The sequence below is a fragment of the Terrapene carolina genome, unplaced genomic scaffold, assembly GCF_002925995.2.
Source record: "Terrapene carolina triunguis isolate 2854851 unplaced genomic scaffold, T_m_triunguis-2.0 Scaffold951, whole genome shotgun sequence".
Classification (NCBI taxonomy): Eukaryota; Metazoa; Chordata; order Testudines; family Emydidae; genus Terrapene; species Terrapene triunguis.
The window spans coordinates 6489503-6516378 of record NW_020665302.1 but is presented as its reverse complement, the minus strand read 5'-3'; the positions used below and the strand labels follow the sequence as shown (position 1 = coordinate 6516378).

The window sequence follows — 26876 nt, the reverse complement described above, 5'->3', positions numbered from 1 at the left end:
TCCATTCTATATGCATCCAAAGAAGTGGGCTGTAGCCCACGAAAGCTTATGCTCTAATAAATTTGTTAGTCTCTAAGGTGCCACAAGTACTCCTGTTCCTAAAGACGTGAAAGTTTTTTTGGTCTATTAAATGTCTCCTTTATGTTTTTGTTCGTTTGTTTTTTGGGGGGGGGGAGTTTTGCATTCAGACCCTGCCCCACCTGAAAAAGAATTACTGAAATGGTGACATCACAAGAATAGAGAGTGAAAGTTGAGCAATTAAAAGGAGGCGGGATTTTAGTGAGTTTAAAACTTTTGTTTGTTAATGTGTATTCAAATGTAATGACTAAGTATTTTGGAGAAACATCTTTGTTATGTTTTCAAACATATCTGCCCCTTCAGTTCAGGTGCAACAAGCTACCAATATGCATTCTGAGAGGCATCTATTGAACCTTACAGCAAAACCAAAAATTAGAGCAGAGCAGATAGGATAAAAAGAGAGCGTCTTTAATGCAACAAACAAGCTAGGAGGTGAGACAGGATGTCCTGCGGGAACAAACCCTAGAAATAACCAGCTCAGGCTAAGATTTATGTTTGTTGCTCATAACTAAAAATAAAGAACGACTCCAGGATGTTGGATGGCGTTTGGACACTAACCCAGCCTGTGCTTCATGTAATGCAGGGACTCCATACGTCACGTTCCTGGTTAAACTTTGTGCCACGCAACGTGAAGTAATGTCTTTAACTCTCCACACACAAGTATGTGTAACCCTCACAAGATAAAACATTTCTACAACCCCTTCTCCAACACAAAGAAATTTAAACATCAGAGGCCTCATCTCTTCACTTCCCAGTTGTTGGAAGAGTGGTCTGTAGAGTTTTCAAAAATATGTACAACAGCAGTAAATGCAATGGCAAAGAAAGTACTATTTCCACAGACACATGGTGTCAGGCTGCACAGAGAGAAAAAAAATCCTTAGTAAGAGGAAGATCAGGGAGTTTTCTTTGTTGGTGGGGGTTTATTTTGCGGGGAAAGGCAGAGGAGGCAGACACCACAGCAAAGTGAGAATTAACGTAAATGTAAAAGTTGAAAGGAGCCTGCAACACAGTTCAAGGGTGCCTGCACCTAAGCATCCCACATATAGCCTATCAGGCAGCAATAAAACAACTGCTGTTGTACTACCAGAGCAGTGCTCTGTGATAGTGGCAGGATCCTTTACCTAGAAACAGCCCACAGTCTAATGAACTCCAAATAACTTGTCAAGTAGGGCTTTGACTTTTTGTGCTTCAGGGATTCATTGTGCTAGCAAAATGGAGTGATTAACAACTGACTACAATGTCCAAGAGGGTATAGCAATACTAGCAAAGGAGATTAATGCAGAGATTACTGTGCAGGTATACATTAGCTTAGATGATTGTGATGGATATTTTTAGAATACTGTAATGATGGAGGAAAGAACTGCTGTAGAACTCAGGTGTGCTACAGATATATACTGCATAACAGTCAAACATATATTGAAAACTAACGTATTCAGAAATTGTGAAACACATTTTCCATGCCAATTTATAAGTTACACATATACAGATAAGCTACTGCTTAGGTCAGTTTTGACCTTTACATTTTAACAAAAACTCCAATTATGTTCAAGAGAGACACTGGGGGTGGCTGAAAGGCCGGCGTCTCTTTAAGTGGATCCTTTGAGACGAGTAACTGTAGAAAGGCTGGTCTATACAACATTGATTGGGAGTGAGGTAACCACAAACATCACTGTCTCAAATGAAAAGGAATTCAAGGTCTGACCCAGAAAACAAGCATCGTAACCACTAGATAAAATTTTAATGATAAACACAAGATGCTCCACACACAGGCCAGACTGAATTATCTGATGTCAAAGCCATAAATGCAAGGTTCTTTTAGAAAGAAGAAATCTTAGCAGCCTCCTTCAACCCACAGCTCAAGCTGCGCTAAATCAATCCTTGATATTCTGCCATCTTCTGGTTTAGGTATTGGCAGCAGGACGGAGAGAATGTGGAAGGCAGGGAGACAATTACAGGTTTCCCTATACAAGAGTGAGTTCCAATCTGTTCATGTTTTGCTTCCTTACAGGAAGCAGGAAGACAATGTCTCAACCTACTTGGTTCCAAATGACTGCATACTCCTGAACTAGTTTAGGCAGATTAACAATCAAGTTTGCAAAACACAATTCAGGGTAATAGTGGTAAGTCACCCTCTTAGAATTGTCGGTCTATAGCTTTTTCAGATTCCTTTTCAGACAAATTAAAAAACCCTCTATGGCAAATGAAAGATGTACTATTCCATATTTCTGCCATGCAAGAGAAAGTACAGTGAAGCTTCTAGAGTTTGTATTTATTTCTTCCAGAGGGGTGATGCTGAGCCACAAAATGACGCTATAACATTTAGCACACTAAGTGCCACTGTTTTCAAAGCAATAAAATATTGATTCAAATGCCACTAATAACAAAATTAGCTTTAAGATTATAAAAATAATCTTTAATGTCACAATCTTGTGGACAGTTACTCACATGCTGAACTTTAGGGACATGAGGAGTCCCATTCAATTCACACGTGTAAATCTAAGCATAAGTGTTTGCAGGGCTGGAGACACGATCACTAAATGTAAAAGATTACTGATATTTACACCCAGAAGTAAATTGACTTTTGTTAACCTCAGCTATTAAATTACGCATTCACTACTAGGATGCAACAGCTAAATATTGATCACTGGATTCATTATAGTTTTATGACTTATAAATCTGAAAGATGTGATGCCATTAGCCACAATACTATAAAGTTTTTTTGAGGTTTTTTAATGTTTGGAATCCAAGAACCACCTATTTCAATTAAAGCTGCATATTTAGGTACTTCTGTTCATCATGTGAGGATGGTAAGGTATTTACTTATATAGTTAGCAACTTGTAAGTTTCAGCTACTTTTCTGTAGATCTGTCTTGTTTTTATTCCTACTATTACTGAAGACGATGGTGTCTAAGCTTGAAAGCTTGTCTCTTCCATGAGCAGAGGATGGTCCAATAAAGACTACCTCACCCACCTTGTCTGTCTAAACATTTAAATAGAAACACTGCTATTAAAAAAGAAAAACGAAATCTGAAAATATCAATATACCAGGCCAAAGACCTTCTGAAATAAAACTTCTTAAAGCTCAGACAGAAGGAACTGGGAACTGTAGGCTCCACAGATCCTCTGCTTTAAAAGAGCAGGAGAGCACAAAAGGCAAGATACTTGGAAAAAAATGCCACACACTTGAAGCTGAAGACACCGCAGAAATGGCAAACATGATTACAAGTTGTGAAAGCAGTACCAGTAGTCTCATTTAAACAACAACAATTCTTAAAAACAGCTGGGTAGTTCTGGGATGGTATGAAATTTTGTGCTATCTTGAAAGAATCAGGTCTTGAATGTCATTGGTAGAATGCCAGATGCATCTTCTCTTTTGGAAAATGGTATTAGATATCTGGAATACAGTTGTGTGCGTAGCGATTTAAAGCAGACGTGGGCAAACTATGGCCCACGGGCCACATCCGGCCCACGTGACCGTCCTGCCCGGCCCCTGAGCATCTAGCCCCCGGCCCCTCCCCTGCAGTGCCCCCTCCCCCGCAGCCACGCCACCGCATGGGCCGCGCTCTGGCCCGCCGGTCCCGCTGGGCAGCGTGGGGAGTGCAGCTGGCTCTGGCTGGGTGTCGCGGCTGTGAGCTCCTGCTGCTGGTAAGGGGGCAGGGAGCGGGGGGGTTGGGTAAGGGAATGGGAGGTGCTGGGGGGCAGTCAGGGAGGAGGGGAGCGGTTGGATGGGGCGGAGGTTCTGGGGGTGGTGGTCAGGGGATGGGGAACAGGGAGGGTTGGAAGCGGGAGTCCCAGGGAGCCTGTCAAGGGGTGGGGATGTGGATAGGGGTCAGGACGGCAGTCAGGGGACAGGGATCCCGGGGGGCAGTTGGGGAAGGGGGCGGGATCCCGGGGGGCAGTTGGGGCAGGGGGTGGTCAGGGGACGAGGAACAGAGGGTGGTTGGATAGGGGGTGGGAGTCCCGGGGGGGACTGTGGATAGGGGTCGGGCAGTCAGGGGACAGGGAGCAGGGGGGGTTGGATGGGGGTGGGGTCCCGTGGGGGGCGGTCAGGGGACACGGAGCAGAGGGCGGTTGGATAGGGGCTGGGAATCCCAGGGGGCTGTCAGGGGGTGGGGGTGTGGATAGGGGTCGGGGCAGTCAGGGGACAGGGAGCAGGGAGGTTAGATGGGGCGGGGGTCCCGGCAGAGGGCAGTCAGGGGACAAGGAGCAGGGGGGGGTTGGTTGGGAGTTCTTAGGGGGGCAGTCAGGGGGCGGGAAGTGGGAGGGGGCTGAGGCCAGGCTGTCCCAGCCCTCCATACAGTTGCGCAACCCCGATGTGGCCCTCGGGCCAAAAAGTTTGCCCACCCCTGATTTAAAGGGATGTTCTCTGGTAGGTTACATTCCAAATAAGAGTGAAGTGCAAGTAGTAAGCAGGTTGTTTGCAGAGGCTGTAACTACATCAGTTTACACTCAGTTTCTATTGCTTATGGTTGTGAAGAAAACCTTTCAAACAGGCACGTAAAAACAAACAACAACAACAAAGCATAATCTTTGGAACACAGTAGCACAGCAAGCAGTGGGTTCACAGCAAATTCTGCAACTGTGGGATCACAAAATATATTGGGCCTGCTAATAGGAGCACAGCCACTTTGCTACTGACAGACTCACAACCGTTGAAGTGACTGCAAAGAAACAGACATCATGACATTAAATAAAAATTACTAAGTTGAGAAAAGAAGAAAAACGAAGGAAGTTTAAGAAAAGGAATAGGCTACAAAAGGGAACATACAAATAGAAACTGGAGTGGGGAGGGCTTTAAATCCATGAAAAGACAGACAACCCCAAGCAGAAGAGGGACCTGATAAGTGTTCGCGTAACATCCCCTTTCCACTCATTGCCTTATGATTTAGATCTCAGCTCACACGCACAGCCATACAATTCATCTTGCATGGGAAGCTTGTAAGAGTCCTCCATACTCAGCTGATCTGGAGCAACCTTTATTATAACCAGTTGAAGTATTTGGTATGTGGGGTGTCATTTTTATAGGCAGTTTTCTCTAGTCCCACCGCACATAAATCTACCATTAACATGAAGTGTTGCCATAAAACATCATACGCTGATGTGCTACGGGACTAAGACAGTTTGATGGTGTCCTCTAACTATTCCTACGACATCATTTCTATTTACTAGTGTGACTTCTTCTAAAGGGACAATAATTACGAAACCTGTAAAATATAACAAGTGTAAATTTAAAATCATACATCCATTGGGATAGTCAGGGTAATCTCACCAGCAAGTCTGGGATGTTCTAAGAATCAGAAACACTTTCAGAGTTCTGTACAGATGAATAATCATAGCAGAATAAACAGGGGTGCCAATAAAGATGGAAGAATCAAATATTAATGAAATTCCTGAAAACTAAGTCTTTAGGTCTGCATCTTAAATCAAGTCACATCATAACATGAAGTGCATCCAGAAGTAAAGAAAAATAGTCCCGCTGGAATACTCTTTCCTGTAGGAAACACAGGAATCTCTCCTGTAATTCAGGAAGAGTTGTTTTGGGGAAGTAACAAAAACTGCAGTACTATTTTCATATAGGTCTGTTCAGCACTTTACACATTCCAGGTGCTACGCAATATAAATAGTTGTATTTAATCAGAAGATGCAAAGGTATATACAGAAATTACAATGAAACTAGACAACCTTTCAATGTATCTAAGTATTGCAGTGACTATTTCAAAATAGGCACAACAATAATAAACAAGGAAGGTAAGTCCTTTCCTCTCTCAACATCCCAGCTCCTGCTAAATCATGTTGCTTCTTCCTGTCGAATATTAAGATGCCAGTCCATTCTTTTAATTTCAGGCCGTTTGTTTCTATCCTCATTACTGAAAGCCTTGTCCATATCTTAGTCACCGTGACCCCTTCCTCTCTGGCCTCCCACTTCATTCACAACTCTCCCCACTGCAGTTTATTCCAAAAATCACAGCTGCAGTTATCTTCCTTTCTCACCACTTACATTACATCATTCTCCCGTGAATCCATTGACCGTTTTTTACTACGTCCAACTAAACATTTGTTCTCACCTTCAAGACCTTACGCAGCCTTAAATCTGTCTCTTATGCCTTATCTGTACTAGAAAAGTCACCCTAGTGTATCTGCATTAGGGGATCGCACTGGTTTCATTAGTTTGATTTAACTAAATCTATCTTGTTCCCAACACTCCTCCCAACCGTCTCTCCTTTCTTTATTTCCTTCTCTCAATATTGGGTACCTTTTTTTTTTTTTAATTATTATTGACTATCATGCACCCCGCTGCAAGTAAAAGTCTCCTACACTTATTGTCTCTCCTTAAAACCCAGGAATCTTTCAGACCCTATGCGCATGTGTAATCTCCTTCCACTCTCTTCCTTCGCTTGTGGTCCCACACTGCCTCATATCTGAGCTTGCCAACACTGTTGTGTGTTGGGGGGGGGCCCCGCGGGGGGAGAACCTGGGGTATTTTAGGGTTGTTGTTTTTAGCAATGGTGTAGCTGCACTAATGTAGATGCACTGGTGTAAAAAGTCACACACACACACACACACACACACCCCCACACCCCCACCAGGAAAGCTGCGCTGATGTAAAAAGTGACTTTTGGTGCAGCTTACCCCTAAATAACTTTTTACATCAGTTCCAGAGTAGCAGCCGTGTTAGTCTGTATCCGCAAAAAGAACAGGAGTACTTGTGGCACCTTAGAGACTAACAAATTTATTTGAGCATAAGCTTTCGTGGGCTACAGCATCCGAAGAAGTGGGCTGTAGCCCATGAAAGCTTATGCTCAAATAAATTTGTTAGTCTCTAAGGTGCCACAAGTACTCCTGTTCTTTTTACATCAGTGCAACTCATCTACACTATGTGTTTATATTGGAGCTACAAAACAAACAAACACAAAAACAGCAAAAGCAAAGCCTTAGTCAGTCTTACCCATCTCAGATTGCAAACTCCTTCAGGTGGGAAATTTTTAACTGTCAACTTTTTAAATTTAAGTGTCACTTCTAAGAGGATTTGCAGTAGAGAATTACAACAGTCTTTCATCTTGGTGACAGTAGATCTCAACTGGAAAAGAGCTCCTGCTGGAAAACGTAACTTCTCCCTATTATGTCAGTCTGGATTTGCTCGTGAATTAGTCAAGATACAGCACGCAAGAGCTCACAATGAGGAAGACTATACAAACATTAAACAATTTCATACTTACCCAGCAATGGCAACTCCATCACAAGAATGCACATCACACAAAACTTTACCCAACTCATACTGCAGCTGGCTCACAGCACCGACGCGGTTCTGCACAGAAATACAGGGACACACTGTTTTTGTAATAGGTCCATCTAACACCAGATTCTCCTAGAAGCCCAGGCCTTCCTAATACTTTTATATGGGTTACACTGCCCATTGGAGTGGAGGTCAGAGGAAAGAACAGCCATCCAGTATCTGCTCATCTCCTATACATTTCAGAGTCTCTACTTCCCCATGTATTCTCTTACGAAGAAGAATGACACTGCTGTACTATGCAAGAGACAGTTGTAGACTGCTACAGACTAAAAGCATCTCTCACTCATCAAATTAAGAGGTGAATTGGGATGGGATGAAAGTTACAGAACCACATGCATAGACTGATTCCAGTGGGGACTCTTCCTAAGAGCAATGACTGAAGGACCAGGGCTTTAAGTGGTGATTACATGAATAGAGGGCATAGGAGCTATGGTCCGGCGTCAGATCACATTTTCAAAGTGAAAGCAAGACAGGCAAGCAAGCCACCAACAGCTGAGAGGAGAGCTCATTAAACCCTGCGCTGCCTTCACCTTCTTACTGGCAAAAAAGACTGCAATAAGAGGCTCACATTTCACTAGCAGTAGAATGACTGGTTTGAGCTGTGTTATATCGTTGTACATGGTCATCACGGAGTACTATTATTAAAACTCCTTTCATTTTACCTTCCAATTGGTTCTTAAAGTGCGCTCTTTGGCACGGCAGTCTTGAAGGGCAAGTTTCCAGCCGGAACAATCAGAGATGCTGGCATCAGGCAGGTACCCTTCCTGTTGGCACAATCTGTACCAAAGCACTTCATCTTCTGCAAGTACTTTCCATGTCCTGCTCACCTAAAAGCAGACAGACATGAAATAAATATCAGATCAGGTAATTATCAAGGCCCAATTGTCATCCAAATCAATGCATTTATTTTGCCCTACTTTTGTGACAACATGTCCTTTTAAAATTCTAGTGGGAAGAGAGGAGGTAGGTCACATTAAAGATTAAACATAAATTCATGTTCCCAATTGTATTTTCACATTTATAGGCTAAAGATAACTCTGATGTCAGCATCACCCCTCTAAAGCCAAGCTGACAATGACTGATTAGGAACGTGACAGCAGTGAGATATAAAATATAGTGACAGGTTTCAGAGTGGTAGCCATGTTATACTCACCAGCAACCACACAACAAAAACACTAACCCAGGAACCTATCCTTGCAACAAAGCCTATTGCCAACTCTGTCCACATATCTATTCAAGGGACACCATCATAGGACCTAATCACATCAGCCACACCATCAGGGGCTCGTTCACCTGCACATCTACCAATGTGACATATGCCATCGTGTGCCAGCAATGCCCCTCTGCCATGTACATTGGCCAAACCGGACAGGCTCTACGCAAAAGAATAAATGGACACAAAGCAGACGTCAAGAATTATAACATTCAAAAACCAGTCAGAGAACACTTCAACCTCCCTGGACACTCAATTACAGACCTAAAAGTCATAATTCTTCAACAACAAAAATTTCAAAAACAGACTCCAACGAGACACTGCAGAACTGAAATTAATTTGCAAACTTGACACCATTAAATTAGGCTTAAATAAAGACTGGGAGTGGATGGGTCATTACACAAACTAAAAACTATTTCCCCATGCTAATTTTTCCCCCTACTGTTACTCACACCTTCTTGTCAACTGTTTGAAATGGGCCATCCTGATTATCACTACAAAAGTTTTTTTTTCTCCTGCTGATAATATCCCACCTTAATTGATTTGTCTCGTTAGAGTTGGTATGGGAACCCCCATCTTTTCATGTTCACTATATATATATATATATATATACACACACATACACATACACACACACACACACACACCCCTACTGTATTTTCCACTCCATGCATCTGTTGAAGTGGGTTTTAGCCCACGAAAACTTATGCCCAAATAAATGTGTTAATTTCTACGGTGCCACAAGTACTCCTCGTTCTTTTTATAAAATATTGTATTACAATGTGCATCAATAAGAATGAAGTATTAAAACTAAAATTTTAAAATAGCCTCAAGTTGCTGTCTATTTCAGAAGGAATTGCTTCACCACAATGAACCGTGTGCCTAGAATTACCATTTTAAAGATTCAAAGGAAAAACCACTTTAAGCAGTGATTGCGCTACAATTCTTGCATGAAAGAGAACAGTGAAATAGCTCCATGTGAGAGATGCTATTGTCAATGAGATCAGTGATAAGCCTGTTTTCAATCCTAAGGTTGTGTCTCACTTCTAAGTGTCATATACCAAGTAACCCAGAACGTATAGCATGCAGTCCACACCAGTTCAGAGCACTGCCAATCAACAAATATACCAGATAAGAACGAGGATGTCCAGACTGAAAACAAATATGCTTCATAGAAATGCAGTTATATTTTTGCTCATAAGACTCAAACAGCCAGAAACACCAAATTGCAGTTTGTTTGAGACATTAACTACATATTTGGTGGCAAAAATGCAGTCACCACGTCTCCACTGCAAAACATGAATAGCCAGACTGGCACATGTTGCAATGGTGAATACTATTAACTGCTGCTATGTGTTGCTTGCACTGAAGTGCAGAGAAGTAGGATCAATCAACAAATTCTGCTGTGGCCACAAAATCCTAGCAGCTTTATTGTAACTTGCTTCTTAGTCTGTCTCTCTTTTTTTTAAAAAAAGGCCTTTTCAAACAGAAATCCCATTAAGAGAAAATTGTATGTGTATTACAAGATGGGGACATAATTTCTCTAAGGGGAAGAGAGTTTAACATGAACCCCCCTGTGACAAGCAGACTGCAATTTGGCTAGAGTACTGGAAAAGGAATAGCTACGTAATGACATTTGAAGAGTTATGCAACCATGACTGAGTGGGGAGTAAGCCCTGGGAAGAGAGACCAGTCTCTACGACTGCATAGCCTGCAGAGCTTTTCAGGGTCAGTAGCTGTGAAAGCTGCTCTTTCTTGGACTGGGCACCCACCTCTAGCACAGCTACTACTCTATTTAGTGACTACAGACCTCAGTCCAAACGGACCACATAGGTTGAATTAGTTTTCATCACTAGACAAGACAGCGATCTGGATTACAGTTATTCACTTAGAAGTGAGGAAACGTGTAGTGTGCCTTCCCTGACTAGATCGGTCTTAAAAGTAAAAAAAACAAGGACTTCAATGACCATCACCACTTCCACCCCTAAAGGGACACGGTCATGTAGTTCAGGAGAATCAAAATGATGCCAAAAAACTTAAAAAAAAAAAAAAAAAATGTTCTACTCCAGTGGGATCTCCTTTCAATTCCAGTTATTTGACAGTAATACAAATCTACACACTGTTGCCTAGACAAAGACAAAAGCTACCATTTTTTGCTGGCACAGACAAAAAAGCAGCTGTTCTGCAGAAGTTAAAAACTCTGGGCAAACACTGCGGATAGGAAACGAACCTCTCTGTCTCTTTAGCTGGAACGCATTTCTGCTGACATTGATGAGGCAGGCTTGTGCACAAACAGAGAAGTAAACAAAACCAAGCCATGCCAACTTCTGCCCTGTTACCAATATATGGAAGAAGAAGAAGAAAAAAAACCCTATGTGTTGCCAAAATGGGCAAAATTTGTTGAGATGTTTCCAGTTTCAAGTTGGTTTTAAACAACAGAGTAAAAAATATTAGAACTAATTACAGTATCATTTTACCTTTCATGAACAAACATTCAAAGGGGGGGAAGAAATCCTATCGTATGATTTTTTTAATCAAATTACATTGAGTCTTGCCAGTTTACAAGCATGGATTTCCAAAGGATGTCTAACATAGCCTTTCCTTAATGCACCAAAACTGGCACGACAATCCCTAGTAAAAGCCCCACTGAGCGAGCCTCAGCTGCAAGAAGTCTCTAATAAAAGTGTCTCAAGCATTTCACTTCACAACACCACGGCGAGCTGCAGCATTAAAAACCAGCTATTGGCTGAAATCAGATTTATTAGCGCAGCTTGAATTAGAATTTCAGGTGAGGCCTTGACAGCCAAAAAATCATGGCTTTATTTGTGTACACGTACACGCGCTCACAACCTGCTTGCTAACGGCTAGTCAAAGAGCTCAGTCGAAACTCTCAAAACTCTCGTTAAAAACTAAAGTGGGACCATAATTATTTTCCAAGTCTGAATTATGTAAATCTCCAAAGCTTATCAACAATAATATCTTGCATGGCTTACCCTGAATCTAGAAACTATTTTTTTTATTTTGCCTTTAATGTCACCATTATCTTTTTATCACATTACATCAGACTTCTTGTCACTCTCCATAGAGAAAATTCTGTTTCCCCTCAGCTCCACACAGGGGCATTCACTACATCTTACTTACATACAGCCAAGCATGAAAGTGGTGTTCATATATTTGGAAATTTTACCTAATTTAAAGCTATTTGCATATTTTAATAAGATCTATAGGACTCCTTCCATCAGATTCCAGACTTTATTTTCTTGTTCTGACTGACCAAAATCCAGCTGAACAAATACCTGTTCCTCCCTTTCACTAAGTTTCCTCCCTTCCACCACCAAACTGCACACAGTCATTACAAATGTACACCCCAGCATGAATCCCAGGGACTTCAATGGGGAACTATAGGCTGCAGAATTTGGCCTAAATGCTAATAATTTCATCAAGAGCCACTAAGACTGCTTTTGTTATTAACCAAAGAGTTATCAGTTCCCTCCAAACACCAAGTTCAGGAAATCTCTGTCCATCTGCTTGTCTACTTCCTCTCTCATCCTATTGACTGGCTTGAATTTAGCTCATTGAACATAAGAAAAGAGGTAAGCCCCATCCATCCATGCTTCAGAACTGTATATGAAAAAGCTAAGAGACAACATCAAACCACATGTGGCTTTTTATATATCCTATACACAAAGCATTATTAAACAACTTGAGATGGTTCTCAGTTATTCAGGTTAATAACTCCATAAGTGACAGAACCATGAAACTGAAAATTCTTGTCTTACAGGATCTATCATTCTTGAAATACAAGTCAATTTCTCCAGTGAGAGCCTTAAATATACAGTTTGATTAATTAGTATTTCTAAGCCACTCTGAAGATGAAAAGCATGAAATTAGTGATAAACATACTTAGATCAAACCACCCACCAACATATTTACAAACAAAACTCAACCTTACTCTAGCTACAGCTTTTAATACACATCACATAGGAGCATTTCCAGCACAAAATGCAAGTGACTAATGCTGTCTTATTAGTAACTATAAAACATTTAGATAGTACCAAAGTTCACACAGCATTTTATAGAACACAGACAAGACACACCCACCCACAGTTTTCAGACAATGTCTGATCCTGCAAATGCAGGGAAGTCAGTGGGAAATATTGCATGAGTTACGGTACTCACAAACATCTGTAGAATCAGGCCTTCCATATTACACTTTCTAAAAAACTGTTTAAAATTCTGCCACATGTGTAGCTTCCCAAGTGCCTCACTCTTCTCATTCCTATCCACTACCAATATGAGGAAAAACAGGCAGGTTTTGTGACTTCTCAAAATGCAGCTGCCACCATGTACCAGAAAAGAACAGCTGTCCAGCATATGCCAATATGGATACTTCACAACCTCAGTGAACCCATAAGAGTTCAGGAACCGATGACACCATTAATTTACATGATGCACATGACCTTACGATGTCTAAAATATCATACAGACACCTTTGCCTTTCACAGCATTAATTCTAAGAAATCAAAGCGCAGCTGTGGGAAAGAAAGGCGGATGGGGGAGGAAGGGGAAATCAGGATAAAATTCAAGTTCTCCCAAGCAGTCTGTGGTGTGATTAAATCTCAAAGAGACTCAGCAGTCAGGCTACTTTACTGTTAGTCAGTTACCAATTTGGCATAAACAATTAAGCAAACAGGTTTTCTCCAAAGGCACTTGCATAGTTCATGATGCCATTTCCACTAACTGGCCCAATTTCACTAAACTCCCAAGGTACCTTAATAAAAAAAAACAACCTTTCTACAAAACACAGTAAAGCAGCAGGGCATTCCATTATACAGAAGAGGGTGGAGTTTTTTCAAAACAACAATTACCAAGAGAAAAATGAAAATGGTATTTATTTTTATTGCTTTGCTTTTTAGTTGAACACTTAAAAGAAGCCAGGTCTGCACTAAAGCATTGGATATTCATCTCATTCTGAAATCCTTGAAAAATACTGGGCCTTTGCTCAGCTGTTAGCCACTACATAATATCCACAGTCTTTTTCTAAGAACGTTTTGCACATCACACTTACCTTCTGTCTAGGTGATAAACAGCATAAAAATGGGCTTTGAATAAAAGAAAAAAAATGAAGATTCGCTAAAAAGATAGCCCTTTTGGTAGCTAACACTACCAAGTATTAGTATGCTGCAAAGTAAATTAGTCACGGCTGCAGAAAAATTATTCTAGCCTACTTGCAATCCACTCTGAAATGCAGCCCTGTTTCATTTTTATAGGATGGCTGACAGAAACAGGAGCAGATGTGAAAGCTTCATGGCCTTCTACAGAGCACATTAGTACAAAGTAATGCCTCGGAAACTTTTCTTGCAGAACGCTTGCAAGAGGAAATCTTTTTCTTCTAATGGTACTTTTTTGTTGTTTTTAAGGGACACTGTCAAGTTAAAACTTTAAATAATAACTATCCTTACTTGTGTAACATCATAGATTATTCAAACTGAAAAAATGTTAAAGGTCTAATTTAATCATTCATGCTAGTTGATAACTATTTGCATTTAATTCAACTAGCCAGTTTTACTCTTTGGTAGTTGTGTACTAATATAAGGCTTTGTTATTGCTGTTGCAAACACTTCAGAGGATGTTTAAGTCCACCCGCAAAGGCTGTTTTTATTGGCTTTTGTGTGATTACATGATGTTGGGAAAGAAATTCTAAATGCCGGGCCCAAAAACATCCCACAGTGTCCATGAAATAGGTTGAGAGTGAATGCCCGAAACACCCCACCCTATTAACATTCCCCAAGATAATTGGCATTTGCTAAGTGGGTTCTGGTGATTCAGTGAAGCAGGTGGCTCATTATTCAATCTAGGTGGAAAGGAGGCAACACTGGCTCCCTGGAGAGAGGATCAAGGGTGTGGACTGAATAGTCTTAGGGTGGAAACCCTAGGGGCAGCCAAGGTAACTTTATGTAGTACTATTCTTAATTTCTGGGTTAATAAAACCAAACCTCAGGAAGGAGAGGAGTTTGAATTACTATATACATAGTATATGGGCTCTCCCTGAGAACAGGATACCTGTTTACAATCCCTCAAAAGGGACAGGGTAAATTTGAAAGGGAAAAAAATTAAACAAATAACTTCAGCCTAGGTTAGGTTACTAAATTACTAAAAGTGACAGAATTGTTAAGATTCCATTTTTCACTATCCTGTTTGTTTACTCTCTATGTATCAGCTTCAACAAGGAAATCAATTTTAAGTCAGTTTCATTTCCAGGTTCTCAGTGGTACATTGTTTGTGTTTCAAACACTGCAAGAAAATGCTCATTTGTTTATAAACAACTATATTGACTGGAAATGAAAATCCAAGCAAACATTTATTTTGGTCTTAAGTTTTCATGCTGTCATCAATCCTTTAACATTGCAGTTAACTACACTGAAGCAAACTATGAATCAAGTTCATTTAATACTGCTTTCAATTTTCAGCTTTTGGAGTATGTCTTAACATGTAAAGAATTATAAAATAAGTCTCTGGTGGAGGAAAATGTCATTTAGGGCTACTGCACAGTGTAGTAGCTGAAATGCATCGTGGTGAGCACCCATGCTGATCTTACATGGGATGAGACAAGCAAATCTTGGATAGTGCTTACCTGAGCACATCTGCCCAGCTCAGTCCTTCCCAGGTACTGAAAAATTTTTAATGCCAGTTCATAAGGCAGCTGGATATCAAAGAAAGGAACCTCATTTATTTCATTCTGAGAAGAAAAAGAAAAAAACGGTTACTTTTTCTAATACATGAATAAATTGCACATTGTTAGTGGCAAGGCAGTAATATCGTCATAGTAAAATCAAGGAGAGATCATATGTATTCTTGGTGTTGTAACTAAAATCAGACTGACCTTCTCTGCTCTTCCATCCTACAATCCTGCTATACCAAAATGTCGGGCAGTCACTCCTGCATGCAGGTGCAGAGCTATTCTCATCCTAGCAGTCAGATCAGGTAAGTCACTTTAGCTCCATTTGGGAACATCTCTCTCAGGCAAGAGAGAAAGAAGGGCTATCTAGATGATTCACTGGGAGTTTTTAGTCAGAAGAAAGGGTTGTAAACATGAACAAAACACAAATCTTAGTTTACCTGATCAACACTTCCTTTTTGTACTCATATTATGCTGGTTGCAAGGAACAATAAAAGCCATGAAATAACAGACAGCTGACGTTCATGTACACTCATTTTAAAACAGAGGGGTCTTGAAGACAGGACGTTTAAGTTACTAACAAAAAAACCTTCAAAATTTCACTGTCAACAAGTCTAAAATGAATGCACTTTAAAAACATACCCGCTACACATTCATTCACTTAAGAGTTTTAACTAGTGTGTGCAAAGAATGTAGTGTCCTAACATCTTTATTTACTTAATAGATCAAAATGAGATTATAGTCTAGGGCAGGGATTCTCAACCTTTTTCTTTTTGCACCTGCCTCCTCACTCCCAATATGCTATAAAAACTCCATGGCCCACCTGTGCTACAACTGTTTTTCTGTATATAAAAGACAGGGTCAGCATTAGGGGGTAGCAAGCCGGGCAATGCCTAGGGCCCCATGCCACTAAGCTGTTCAACCTTCGGCTTCAGTCCTAGATGACGGGGCTCAGGGCAGCGGGGCTTCAGCTTTCTGCCCTGGGCCCCAGTGAGTCTAATGCCAGCCCAGCCCTCTGAAGCCTGCTCATGGCCACCCAGGGGCCTCAAACCCCCGGTTGAGAACTGCTGCTCTATCGTTTCCTGTATGTCTGAAAGTATCCAATTCCTATCAGAAGAAATATGTTAAAACAATAATTCTTTTAAATTTGACTAAATACCACAAATCAGATCTTGTTAAAGAAAAAAAGATGATTTTCTAGTATCAGTTACTTCCTGTATAAGCAAACAATAAAAATCCCTCTACATGCTGCAGCTACTGTATTATGAAGGCATAATTCTACACGTTAGGTTGCATTGAGATTTGCATCTAAAGCAAGATTAAATTGCTTTATTTCCAATCACAACTCTCAACTTCAAAGTCTTCATGCTTAACACACAAGCTGAAACGGAAATTTCCAGATATTTTTCATGTTGTTACAATGGCAGCCTTGGCACGTTCGTAACATTCAAGAAAACCTACTCCTTCTGAAATTTTGATCTCTGATTTTTTTGAGTTCCTATAATGCCTTCATCTCAAACACTTCAAGATTCTCACACATCTTCATAACATCTCACACTTAAAATAACTATTGAAGTGTAACTAACAATACATCCCATTTATTCATCATCTCTGCCAAAGTCAGGCATATTCTGATTCTTCAGCTACGTCTGCTCTACAGTACTGCTGCAGCGCACAGCTTGCCTCACCACCTCCACTTCATACTAGATCACCCCCATCCTTGCCAATTCCTCATTCAAGTCCATGCCCTCTGCACTCCTGACAAAGGAAATACAGAACAAAAAAAGTAGTCAAATGGGTAATGTTGGGCTTTCTTAGAGTAGTGCTTCCCACCTCCCACCCCAGTGAAGTCAAACTGAGAACAGCCAAAAAATTTCTAGGTCTAAAGTGTGTATTTATGGTCACATTGTAACATCAGAGTCAGAGATCAGACAGGGACTTAGTTACTGCAATGCAAGGGGAAAAAATCACCTTTACAGTGACAAATAGCACAAATGTTAGCTCCTAATATCTGATGCCAAGCGGAGTGCATGTTCAACAGTACATATGGTCAAAATCCCCAAATAATCTGTCACTAGGAGAGTGCTCAACATCGCACATGAAGCAAAACCCATAAAGGAACAATGTAATGTTAAGTCAGCACTGGTCTGTCTAAAAGTCTACTGGAATGAATCCAAAACTCTAATACTGCCATCCCCTCTGAGAGGGATTTGCACTCCTGTGTGCTAATGGAGCACTAATTCTGTAAATAGATTAATTTGTGCCTAGCTGTCAGAAGTATAATTTGCTCTTTTTATTTTTATTTTTTTAAAGAAAAGAATAATTAGTCATAGTTAAATTAGAAAGAAGCAAAGGCTTTTCCCCCTAATTTCTCCAACACTGTAAAAAAAAAATCTGTAATGCAGATACAGCACAAGAAGAATTTATCAAACTAGCTTTTAACTTGTTCAGAGCTGTAATTAGGACTACTTTCAAATTAACTGCTTCATTTATACAATTAATATTGGTTTCTTGGTGACAGGAAAGCTTCTCCACTGAGATACAGTTTAGCAAGATACTTAGTGCAGGCAAACTAATTAAGCACACACTATCTTGTGTGAAAAGATTAGATTTTATTTAACAGAAAAAGGGTAAACTGCAACCTCATCATAACACTGAGGAGCAAACTTTTTGGTGTTAAAGAAAAGCTGCTATAAAGAGACCATGTATTCCGAAGCCATGGTAAAATAGGCTTAGAGTAAATAAAAACTCAGTAGTTACAATCAAAAGTATTTACACACTAGCCTTCCTAAGTGCTTCTATGATTTGTAGAGAGGGTGGGTGTGTGTGTGAAAGGAACACACAATTCCCAAGTGACTAGAATTTTGATCTGGGGTATGAAGTCAGTCCTATACCAAAAAGTAATCTTTTACCCCTTTCAGTGGCGCAACAAGGGGTTCAGAAGAGAATATTTCTTGTTGTTGTTCTTCCTTTTCCCCACCCCCTGACTATGGATCCAACATTATGGTGAAGGGAGTTATCATTTCAGAATCTAATTTAAAGATTTAGGCCTTGATCTTACAAGTGCACTCGTGCGCAGTCCCACTAAAGTCAATGGAACATCAACAAAGATATAAGGGTCCACTTGCACAGCTCCAACTACACGATAATGACCAGAGGTGATTTATTTTCCATGTAAGTGTATCCTATCCCATATCCTTACCACTTTCATGAAGTTGAACATATCTTAAAGTTAAAGATTAAATTTTTTTAAAATAAACTTTCATAGGCTATTGATAACAAAATTGCCAACAAGCAACACCAGACACAGCAAGTCCAGTCTGGTTATGGTCCAATGTAACTACAGATTTTTCGACCGACATAAACTAAGCCCCACACCACCTAAACCAAATCAGTAGGAGGAAAAACAGAATTCTATAATTCTACTTCTTGTGAATTATTAATTTCTGAAGATAGGTACAGAATTGATCTATTCTGTACACTGGGGGCAAATTTAAAATATATAGCAGGCCTTTTATCAAGTCAGAAGGCAAAATGAGGTGCCTCAAAACAACAAGCTACTTTTAAATTAGTTTCAGAGTAGCAGCCGTGTTAGTCTGTATCAGCAAAAAGAACAGGAGTACTTGTGGCACCTTAGAGACTAACAAATTTATTTGAGCATAAGCTTTCGTGGGCTACAGCCCACTTCTTCAGATGTAACCCACGGAAGCTTATGCTCAAATAAATTTGTTAGTCTCTAAGGTGCCATAAGTACTCCTGTTCTTTTTAAATTAGTGTTCTCACATGACATTTTACAAACGTTTCTGGCATAGAAAGAAAGAGCAAATCCTCTTGTTTCCCCAGGACCAGTCTGGCCCACACTCAGCCATGAGAGCTCCTGGAGTTGAGAGGATCTTGGTGTTTTGGTTGGCAGTAGGAGGGGGAAGAAATGAGAGGGAAGGAGCCTGGACAGCTCCAGCAGAAGCCAGAGCAGTGAGTGTGCCAGAGGCCCCTGGCATCACACCCTGCACAGGGACAAGACAGGGAGGTACCCAGCCCCTGCTGAAACCACAAGAGAGAAGGGGTGGTGGGGTGGGGGGGTTACTATAATGAGACGCTCCAGGGGATGGGGCAGAGGCAGGGTCAGGGAGGGGGCAGTTAGAGGGTTAGGGAGAGGCCATGGGTGGGCAGTGAGGAGCTGGAGGGACACGCAGAGAACAGGGACTAAGGGAAAGTGAATGAGGAGCTGGGGAGACACGGGGCAGATCGAGGGTCCGAAAGAGACCAGGAGCTGCGGGGGGATGAGGGCGCAGATGGCGGGGCAGGAAGCGGGGGGGACGGACAGGCAGGAGGCCGGGGGGGGGGGGCCGAGGGTGTGTGTCCCGTACCAGGTCCCGGATGAGCTGCCCCAGCAGGTCGTTGTCTCCGCCGCCCTCGGGCTCGGCGGCGGGTTGGACGGGCGGCGGCGGGGGGCCCGGGCGGGGCTGACGGTGGTGGCGGCGGCTGCGGGCCCCCGGGGCCTTCCCGTCCAGCAGGCTCCGGGCCAGTGCGAAGTACCCGGCCTCCCGCCGCTCCTCCTCGCCGCCGCCATCCCGGGGCGCGGCCAGCGGGACCCCCCCGCAGCTGCTCCAGCCGGAGACGGGCTCCCGGCAGCTCGGGCTCCCCCCGGGCTCGGCCGCCCGCCGCCGCTTCTTCCCCTGGCGGGCTCCGGCCAGCTCGGCCCGCCAGCGGCGGCGAAAGAGCTCCAGCTCGCTCGACATCGCGGCCCGGGCCCCTCAGAGCCGCCGCGCAGCAGGGCCCGTCCCGGCAACCCCGGCCCCGCTGCGGAGCGCGCGGGATTCCAGGCCGGGCAGGAAACCGCGGCTGCTGCAACTCAGTTCCGCCGCACAAAGGTTCCCCCCCCTTCCCACGGCAGCCGAGCCCTCGGCAGCGCCAGTGGCTCGTCCCGGGAGGCGCTGAGCGGCCGCTGGTGTCAGCAGGAGCTCGGCGCCGCTCGGGATTTGGTCCTTCGGCCGCAAATGAAACTGACAACAGGCGCCACGTGTATTTGATCCCCGAAGCCCACTTACAAACGCCAGCCCGTGCCAGGCAAATCGCCCCCGGGCCCTGACCTCAGGCTATCGGTGCGGTCCACTGTTGCCCGCAATACCCACGGCGCGTTTCTTGCTCCACGTTCTGTAAGAGCCGCCTGCCGGATGTCCTCGCGTAGTTAGTATCGCCCTGATCCTGCAGGCACGTGGGTAACTTTGCTCACACTCCCCTGAGTAACGTTATATGGGATTAGGTGTTTGCAGGATCCGTACTTTGGGAGCCTTCGGCCCTGATCCTGCAATTTGACCCACAACATGTGTGCCTGGGAAGCCCCAAGGATACCAGCTTGCAAGAAACAGGACTCTACGTTGCAAGCTCTTTGGGGGCAGGGGCTGCATTTATTATATCTCTATAGTGCCCCCCACCATGAGGGCCTGCCCTAATTCCAGGAGAGGCTACTGTGCTAAAAAAGATAAAAATATAAATAATTGCTTGTAATAGGGTGACTACTGCCCCTTGTCTTAAGAGACAACCCTTATTCAGTTCCTTATCTCCCCCATCCAGTATCAAGTTAATACAAGAGGCTCTTTGTCCCATATTTCAGCAATAACCAGGCAAAGGGTCATACACTATATTCAAATAAGCCAACTATAATACTGATTTTTACAAGAGGAGCCAGTGCTGACAGCAGAGCACCAGGATGATGTGTCAGTCTGAGGCTGTGGGGTCTTTTGGGATGCTGCATGCCCAAATAGCTGTGATGGCAAAGAACACCCAGTTCCAAATGCAACTGGCCAAAACATTGCTCTTCATCCTATTGGACGCAGATGAGGCCATGGTGATGGATGCATTCATGATTTCCAGCCTTGATTATTACAACTCATTATCTCTAGGAATGAAGCCACACATCCTGAAAAAGCTCCAAATGGTACAAACAGCAGCCTGCATGTTTAGCAACACAGGATGCGGTGAGCACATTACCTCAATGTTCTACCCTCTGAATTAGTTCCCCACTGAATATAGAGTGCAGCTCAAACTCTCTGTCCTCATATTCAAAGAACTGCATGGGGTTGGCTCCAACTACCTGAGAAACGCCTCTCCCTCCATGACCATGGTGACATCCTAAGACAGCTGCGTCCCACCAGAACAATAAAACCATCGGCCAGTCAGGGCAGACTCCTCCATGCAGGAGAGAGGACATTCAGATACAGCCTATCTGCTGCCAGAGATAACAATGACCATCAGTCTTGCCACTTTCAGAACTAAATGTAAAACTGGTTTCTTCATCTTCGCTTTTCTGCACTTTCTTCTCCCTCGCACACACAGACTCAACACAACACCCTCACTTACACATGTGAATGTAAAACTGTAAACAAATATAGATGGAGATTGTTACTAGTTCTGGTTTGACATACCTGGGAAGCATTCATATACTTCTGTGATGGGGGCTCTATAAGTACCTAAATAGACAGAATATTAGTGTGCTGAATTGCATTTGGAAGCCCATGCAATAGTTGAAACAGTGGTGTACTATGCTCCTGGTGGCCACTCCTGCTAAGCAGCGGTCCTCAGATTTCTTCCAAATGATCTCCAAGGGTAGCCTGCATATTGCCATAATGGGGACAAATTCTCTGCTGGTGTAAATGGGTGCAGCTGCATTGACTTAATTGGAATTTTTCCCCATTTACATCAGCAGAGATTTTGAGGAGTGGTCTTCAGTGCATAGAGTACAGTCTAATAATCTAATCAGGAGTTCATAAAGGTACAGTCACAGGGGCAGAAACCAACCATGTCATACACTGTAGATCAGGGGTCGGCAACCTTTCAGAAGTGGTGTGCCGAATCTTCATTTATTCACTCCCATTTAAGGTTTCGCGTGCCACTAATACATTTTAATGTTTTTAGAAGGTCTCTTTCTATAAGTCTATAATATATAACTAAACTATTGTTGTATGTAAAGTAAATAAGGTTTTTAAAGTGTTTATGAAGCTTCATTTAAAATTAAATTAAAATGCAGAGCCTCCCAGACCGGTGGCCAGGACCCGGGCAGTGCGAGTGCCACTGAAAATCAGCTTGCGTGCCGCCTTCGGCACACGTGCCATAGGTTGCCTACCCCTGCTGTAGATGCTTTTCCCAATCACCTCTATCTTGCCTAGGGGAAGTGTCAGCTAGTTTCCTCTCATCCACTTCCTGTCATGGCCAGGCAACTGGGAAAGACATTGCATCGTCTGGGTTTGATTAAAATAGACATAGAGCTGCTGTCCTCTGCACACTGATGGGACCACAGCCATGTATATTTTGTACTCCAGGAAACATTTTCTTGAGCGGGGTCCTAATTAATTCTCTTTTGAAGGAAACTGACATTAACTATCTCAGCCAGCATCAGATTGGGTACCTGATTCATTTTACTAGCCATGAGGGGCGTGGTTCCAGTTTGCAAGAAGATGCCTGCTTCAACAGTACATCCAGGACTCCCCTGACTACACCTCAGCCAAGGAAGATGTGGCTTGGGGAGCAGTGCAGAGCCACTGTGACTCTTCACAAAGGCCCTCGCCTTGCACAGATTCACCAAGATCCTTGAGATCTCCTTGTGCATTCTAAATCACCTGCAGGTTTTTGGAGGAGACAATCTTTCACCCTGTGCTTTAGAGTGGGTCCTCCAGGAAGTGTAGAGATGCCACAATTCCTTGGATACTCTTCACGCAGCCTTGGGATTTCCTGGGATAAACTTTCTGCTGGGAGCAGAAACAAAGAAGCCCAGGAAAGGGCAGTCCTAGGCTGCAGCCAGAGAATAATAGGAAGTTTAATTACTTGACTTCTGTACATAGTTTCCAGTCTTAATAAAAGGTTTAGTTTTAAACTCATCAGCTGGTCAGAAAGATACCACACAAGCCACAGAGTGATCAATGAGTTTCCTGACTCTAAAATATATTTTCCTTTTGCAAACCACTATATGGACCTAGAATCAGGAAATGTCTCCCACACCACCCAACTGAGAATGGGTGGAAATCCCACGGGGCCCGAACTCTGCACTGGGAACCCTCGGAACTTCCCAGCTCCAATTTGAATACATCTTTAATTGATTTTTTTCACAGGAAAAAATGCGGTGTGTGTGATTAATAATCCATACTTCATTTGCTTTTTAAAGATTACATTCTTCAGTGGCAGACTGAAAACTAGCACTGAAATATGGCCCAGGCACTTACCATTTGCTTCAGGTCGTGCAGCTGTATGGACTAGCGTAAATCTGACCATTGCACATGTCCTCTGAAACCAGGTGAAAATAAAATCAAACAACAAAAAATCCTCAGTAAATCGATTTCAAATTAACCTTTTACTTTTAAGGCAAAATAATCTTTTTTTAATTTAGCAAAATTATAATATTTGTTGAAATTGGTAAAACAATGGCTCTTCACTGAGGACTAATTGTTGGCAAAGTTGGGTGTTAAAAGGGTGTATAGATGGGGTGGTACCAACCATTCTCTCTCTATGGAGTGGGATACTCCAATATTTCCTTCATTTGTTCGCCACTGGTCAGCTGCGGTTGCTGCTGCTTAGTTCTGCTCTATTGGCAGCTGAAGCAATTACTCGCTGCTTTTTTCTTTGCAGCACGCTGCTTTCTATGCTTTTTACAAAACCCAATTAAAAGATAATGAACAATCCTCGAAGAAGCCGTTTGGATTCCAAGCCCTCATTTTGAGGGACTCCTGTGACTCAGAAACCCCACAAGCGATTGAACTTACCCTGGCTCCCATGTTCAGGTTGAGAGCTACTCCGGCAAGTTACAGCCTACAGAAAATGTGTCTTGTAGTTACAAACCGATGCAAATGAAGGGTTTGCACAGGGACAGTCTCTGAGATTACAAAGCTGCCCCTGTAACAGAAGGATGCTCTTACTAAAGAATAGAAGAGGGAGATTTTAGTTAAGGATGAGCCTGAATTATTCTTCTGCATCTGAAACAGCCCAGAGCCTAGATCACCAACTCACCCCTGGCCTAATCCCACTGAAATAATAGATTTACACCAGGGATGGAGCTGCCCTCAGGCTGCAGGGAAATGGAGCAGTTTGTTCTTTCAAAAGTCCCCGAGAAAGGCTGGAGCTACATTAAGGGGCATTCTTCAAAACAGGGCAAGGATAGCCCCCTTATATCCACTCAGACAACCCATTGCAAACTGGCAGGTGAAGGGGAAATTGTTCCCTTTTGGGTAATGTAAAGGAAAGCCCCTTGTATTTTATTCCTGGGAATAGGACCCTATCGCAATGCAGGAGGAGAGGAGAGGAGACGTCTCTGAAGAGGCGTGAGCTGCATTTTACAGCGGGACCAAAACCAACAAAAAAGTTACACCTTCCAATCGAGTGTATCCAGTGGGGAAAAGAGAACCCACTTACTCACCGGTTTTAAGGCTGCCCAAGAATAAGCAGAGATTTCCTCGGTCCTGTAAGGAGCTGGCCATCCAGTGAGAGCTTGTTTTCTGGGGCCAATCGGATTAGGATAACGCTGAACCCAGGAACAGGGGGGGTGAGAGTCTGGGTAATACCCAGAGTGCGAGCTATGTTAGGAGCAGGCCACCGATCTCCCCAAGAGAACAACAAAACCCCTGTAACACAGTAACTGTTTCTAGGCCCCCTGGATGGACCCGATCCTGCTCCCAGGTCAGCGGAAGTTTTCCCGTGGCTCTCTATGGATCGAGCCCAGCCTCTTTGCTCACCGCTCTGTGTTGAGAGAAGTGACTTGTTCACAGTGTCACAAGCCAGTGGGAATTGGTGCGAGAGGGTTTACCTGGCCTGCTACAGGGTCGGGTTTCTCTCTTCTTCAAACACCTCCCGGATCCCCAGCTTCTGTCCCGAGAGACACCCCCCCCCCCCCGCAAAGCTTCATAATCAAGGATAATAACATTTGTGGCTGATTTTCACATATCATGTTTCTTTTTTAAACTAGAGCTCGGGTGCCCTTAAGATCCCCTCTCGCCCCGAGCAGTAATTTCTGGGGAAACTATTTAGAGTTTTTGTTTCTTTGCTTTTCGCTTTAAATAGTTGATTCTCAAAGAGAAGCAGAACAGAGGAAACGCTTCGTTTTCTCCTTCGTTTAAACTCACCTGCTTGCTGTTTAAAGCAGGAGTATGTTCATCCCGCTCACAATATTCCACCCGGGTCTTGGTTTCCATCGTGGATTCGGAGTCTAACAGGGGCACACACGGGCATGCCCAGGACCTCCGCATCTCCTTATCCGCACCGCACAATACTGGGCTTTGTGCGTCTCCTTCCCATCCCAGCAAGGATGAAGAGTGAGCCCAGAACTAAACAATACCGCCCAAGGTGACATTCTAGGGGAGCCGCGGGAGAGAACCTAGTATTTAAGCACAAAGTCAAAGCTTGGAGGGAAATCAGATGGTGCAAAATCTGAAATAAAGATCAGGTCACAGGAAGGGTCTTTTAAAATCCCCGAGCCTCCAGAAAATGGGTATAAAATATCCCCAAGCCGAAGGGGAGTGGGGTAATAAAACATCCCCAAGCCAGGGGGTATAAAATATCCCCAGGGAGAGGTTATAAAATATCCCCTAGCCGAAGGGGGGGGGGGTGGAGTAATAAAACATCCCCAAGCCAGGGGGTATAAAACACCCCCAAGCCAGCCAGGAGTATAAAACATCCCCAGGGAGAGGTTATAAAATATCCCCTAGAAGGGGGGGGGGGGGACTAAAACATCCCCAAGCCAGGGGTATAAAATACCCCCAAGGGGGGAGATCAAACAGCCCCGCGCCTCATGGCCTGGGCTGTCCCTCCTGCCGAAGTTGGAGGCAGCGGCAGGACAGTCGGGTTTGTGTCGGCTCCGCGGCGCGGCAAGAGTTAAAAGTTACCTTTCCTGTCTCCTGCCCGCCGCCCCGATGGGGAAGGATGATGTAACCCCCTCCTCACCATGTGACACTTTAATTAATAATCGCGCTCGGCACAACAACAGCACAGCGCACGTTCCCGCCACGCCGGCCGCTCCCGGGGTCTGGGCTGGGCCGGCCGGGCGCAGCGCAGCGCAGCGCAGCGATGTGCCCCTGCGCGCTGCACGGCGGGCCCCCCGCCGCTTGCCTCTGCAGCTCCGCCCGGCGCGGGGAGCGCTTCTCCGGGGCGCAGCGGGTGGCGGCCCGCCTGAAGCTGGTCGGGGATGAGCTGCAGGAGCGGACCGCGTGGCGGAGGGCGAGCAGCGGGCGGGCTGCGGCCGGGAGAAGCCTGGCCACCTACCTGTGTCTGCTGTGCGCCGCCACGCAGGTGGCCGCGCTGGTCTGGCTGATCCGCAAGAGGAGCTGGTAGGGACGAGGGCTCGGGCAGGAGCTGAGAGCAACCGGGAAGAGCAACAGGTCGGGACCCAGCTCGCGCGAAATCAGCAACCCGGGCGGGGGGCGTCGGGGGCGCCTTGCAAAATAACCGGGGCCGGTGACAGCCACTGGGGGAGGAGGGAGCCTTGGGGTGATGTCCAGGGATAAGGCTGGAGTCTGCAGCCGCTGCCGTCCGCTTCTCCTCCTTCACCGTCCCCGTCTGCCCCGCAGCGCCGGGCTGGCTGGTGCTCCAGGCTGGGGGAGCCTAGTCCGGGAGAGACCCGCGCCCTTCGCCTG

At 44.0% G+C, this 26876-nt stretch overlaps 2 protein-coding genes across 2 annotated transcripts in view; one reads left to right on the top strand and one right to left on the bottom strand.

Annotated features, from left to right (window-relative positions):
- FBXW8 (F-box and WD repeat domain containing 8) overlaps positions 1-20054 on the bottom strand; it is a 64166-nt gene extending 44112 nt beyond the window's left edge. The window contains exons 1-4 of the mRNA XM_024195575.1: positions 19632-20054; positions 15220-15324; positions 8035-8199; positions 7296-7384 (exon numbers count right to left, since the gene is read on the bottom strand). Coding sequence (XP_024051343.1) covers positions 7296-7384; positions 8035-8199; positions 15220-15324; positions 19632-20003 — 731 coding nt within the window. The 5' untranslated portion in view covers positions 20004-20054. The remainder of the gene's footprint in view (positions 1-7295; positions 7385-8034; positions 8200-15219; positions 15325-19631) is intronic.
- A 6256-nt stretch (positions 20055-26310) lies between these two features.
- Positions 26311-26574, top strand: HRK (harakiri, BCL2 interacting protein). Its single transcript, XM_024195571.1, has one exon. The coding sequence runs from the start codon at positions 26311-26313 to the stop codon at positions 26572-26574; it is 264 nt and encodes an 87-aa protein (XP_024051339.1).
- The last annotated feature ends 302 nt before the right edge of the window (positions 26575-26876 follow it).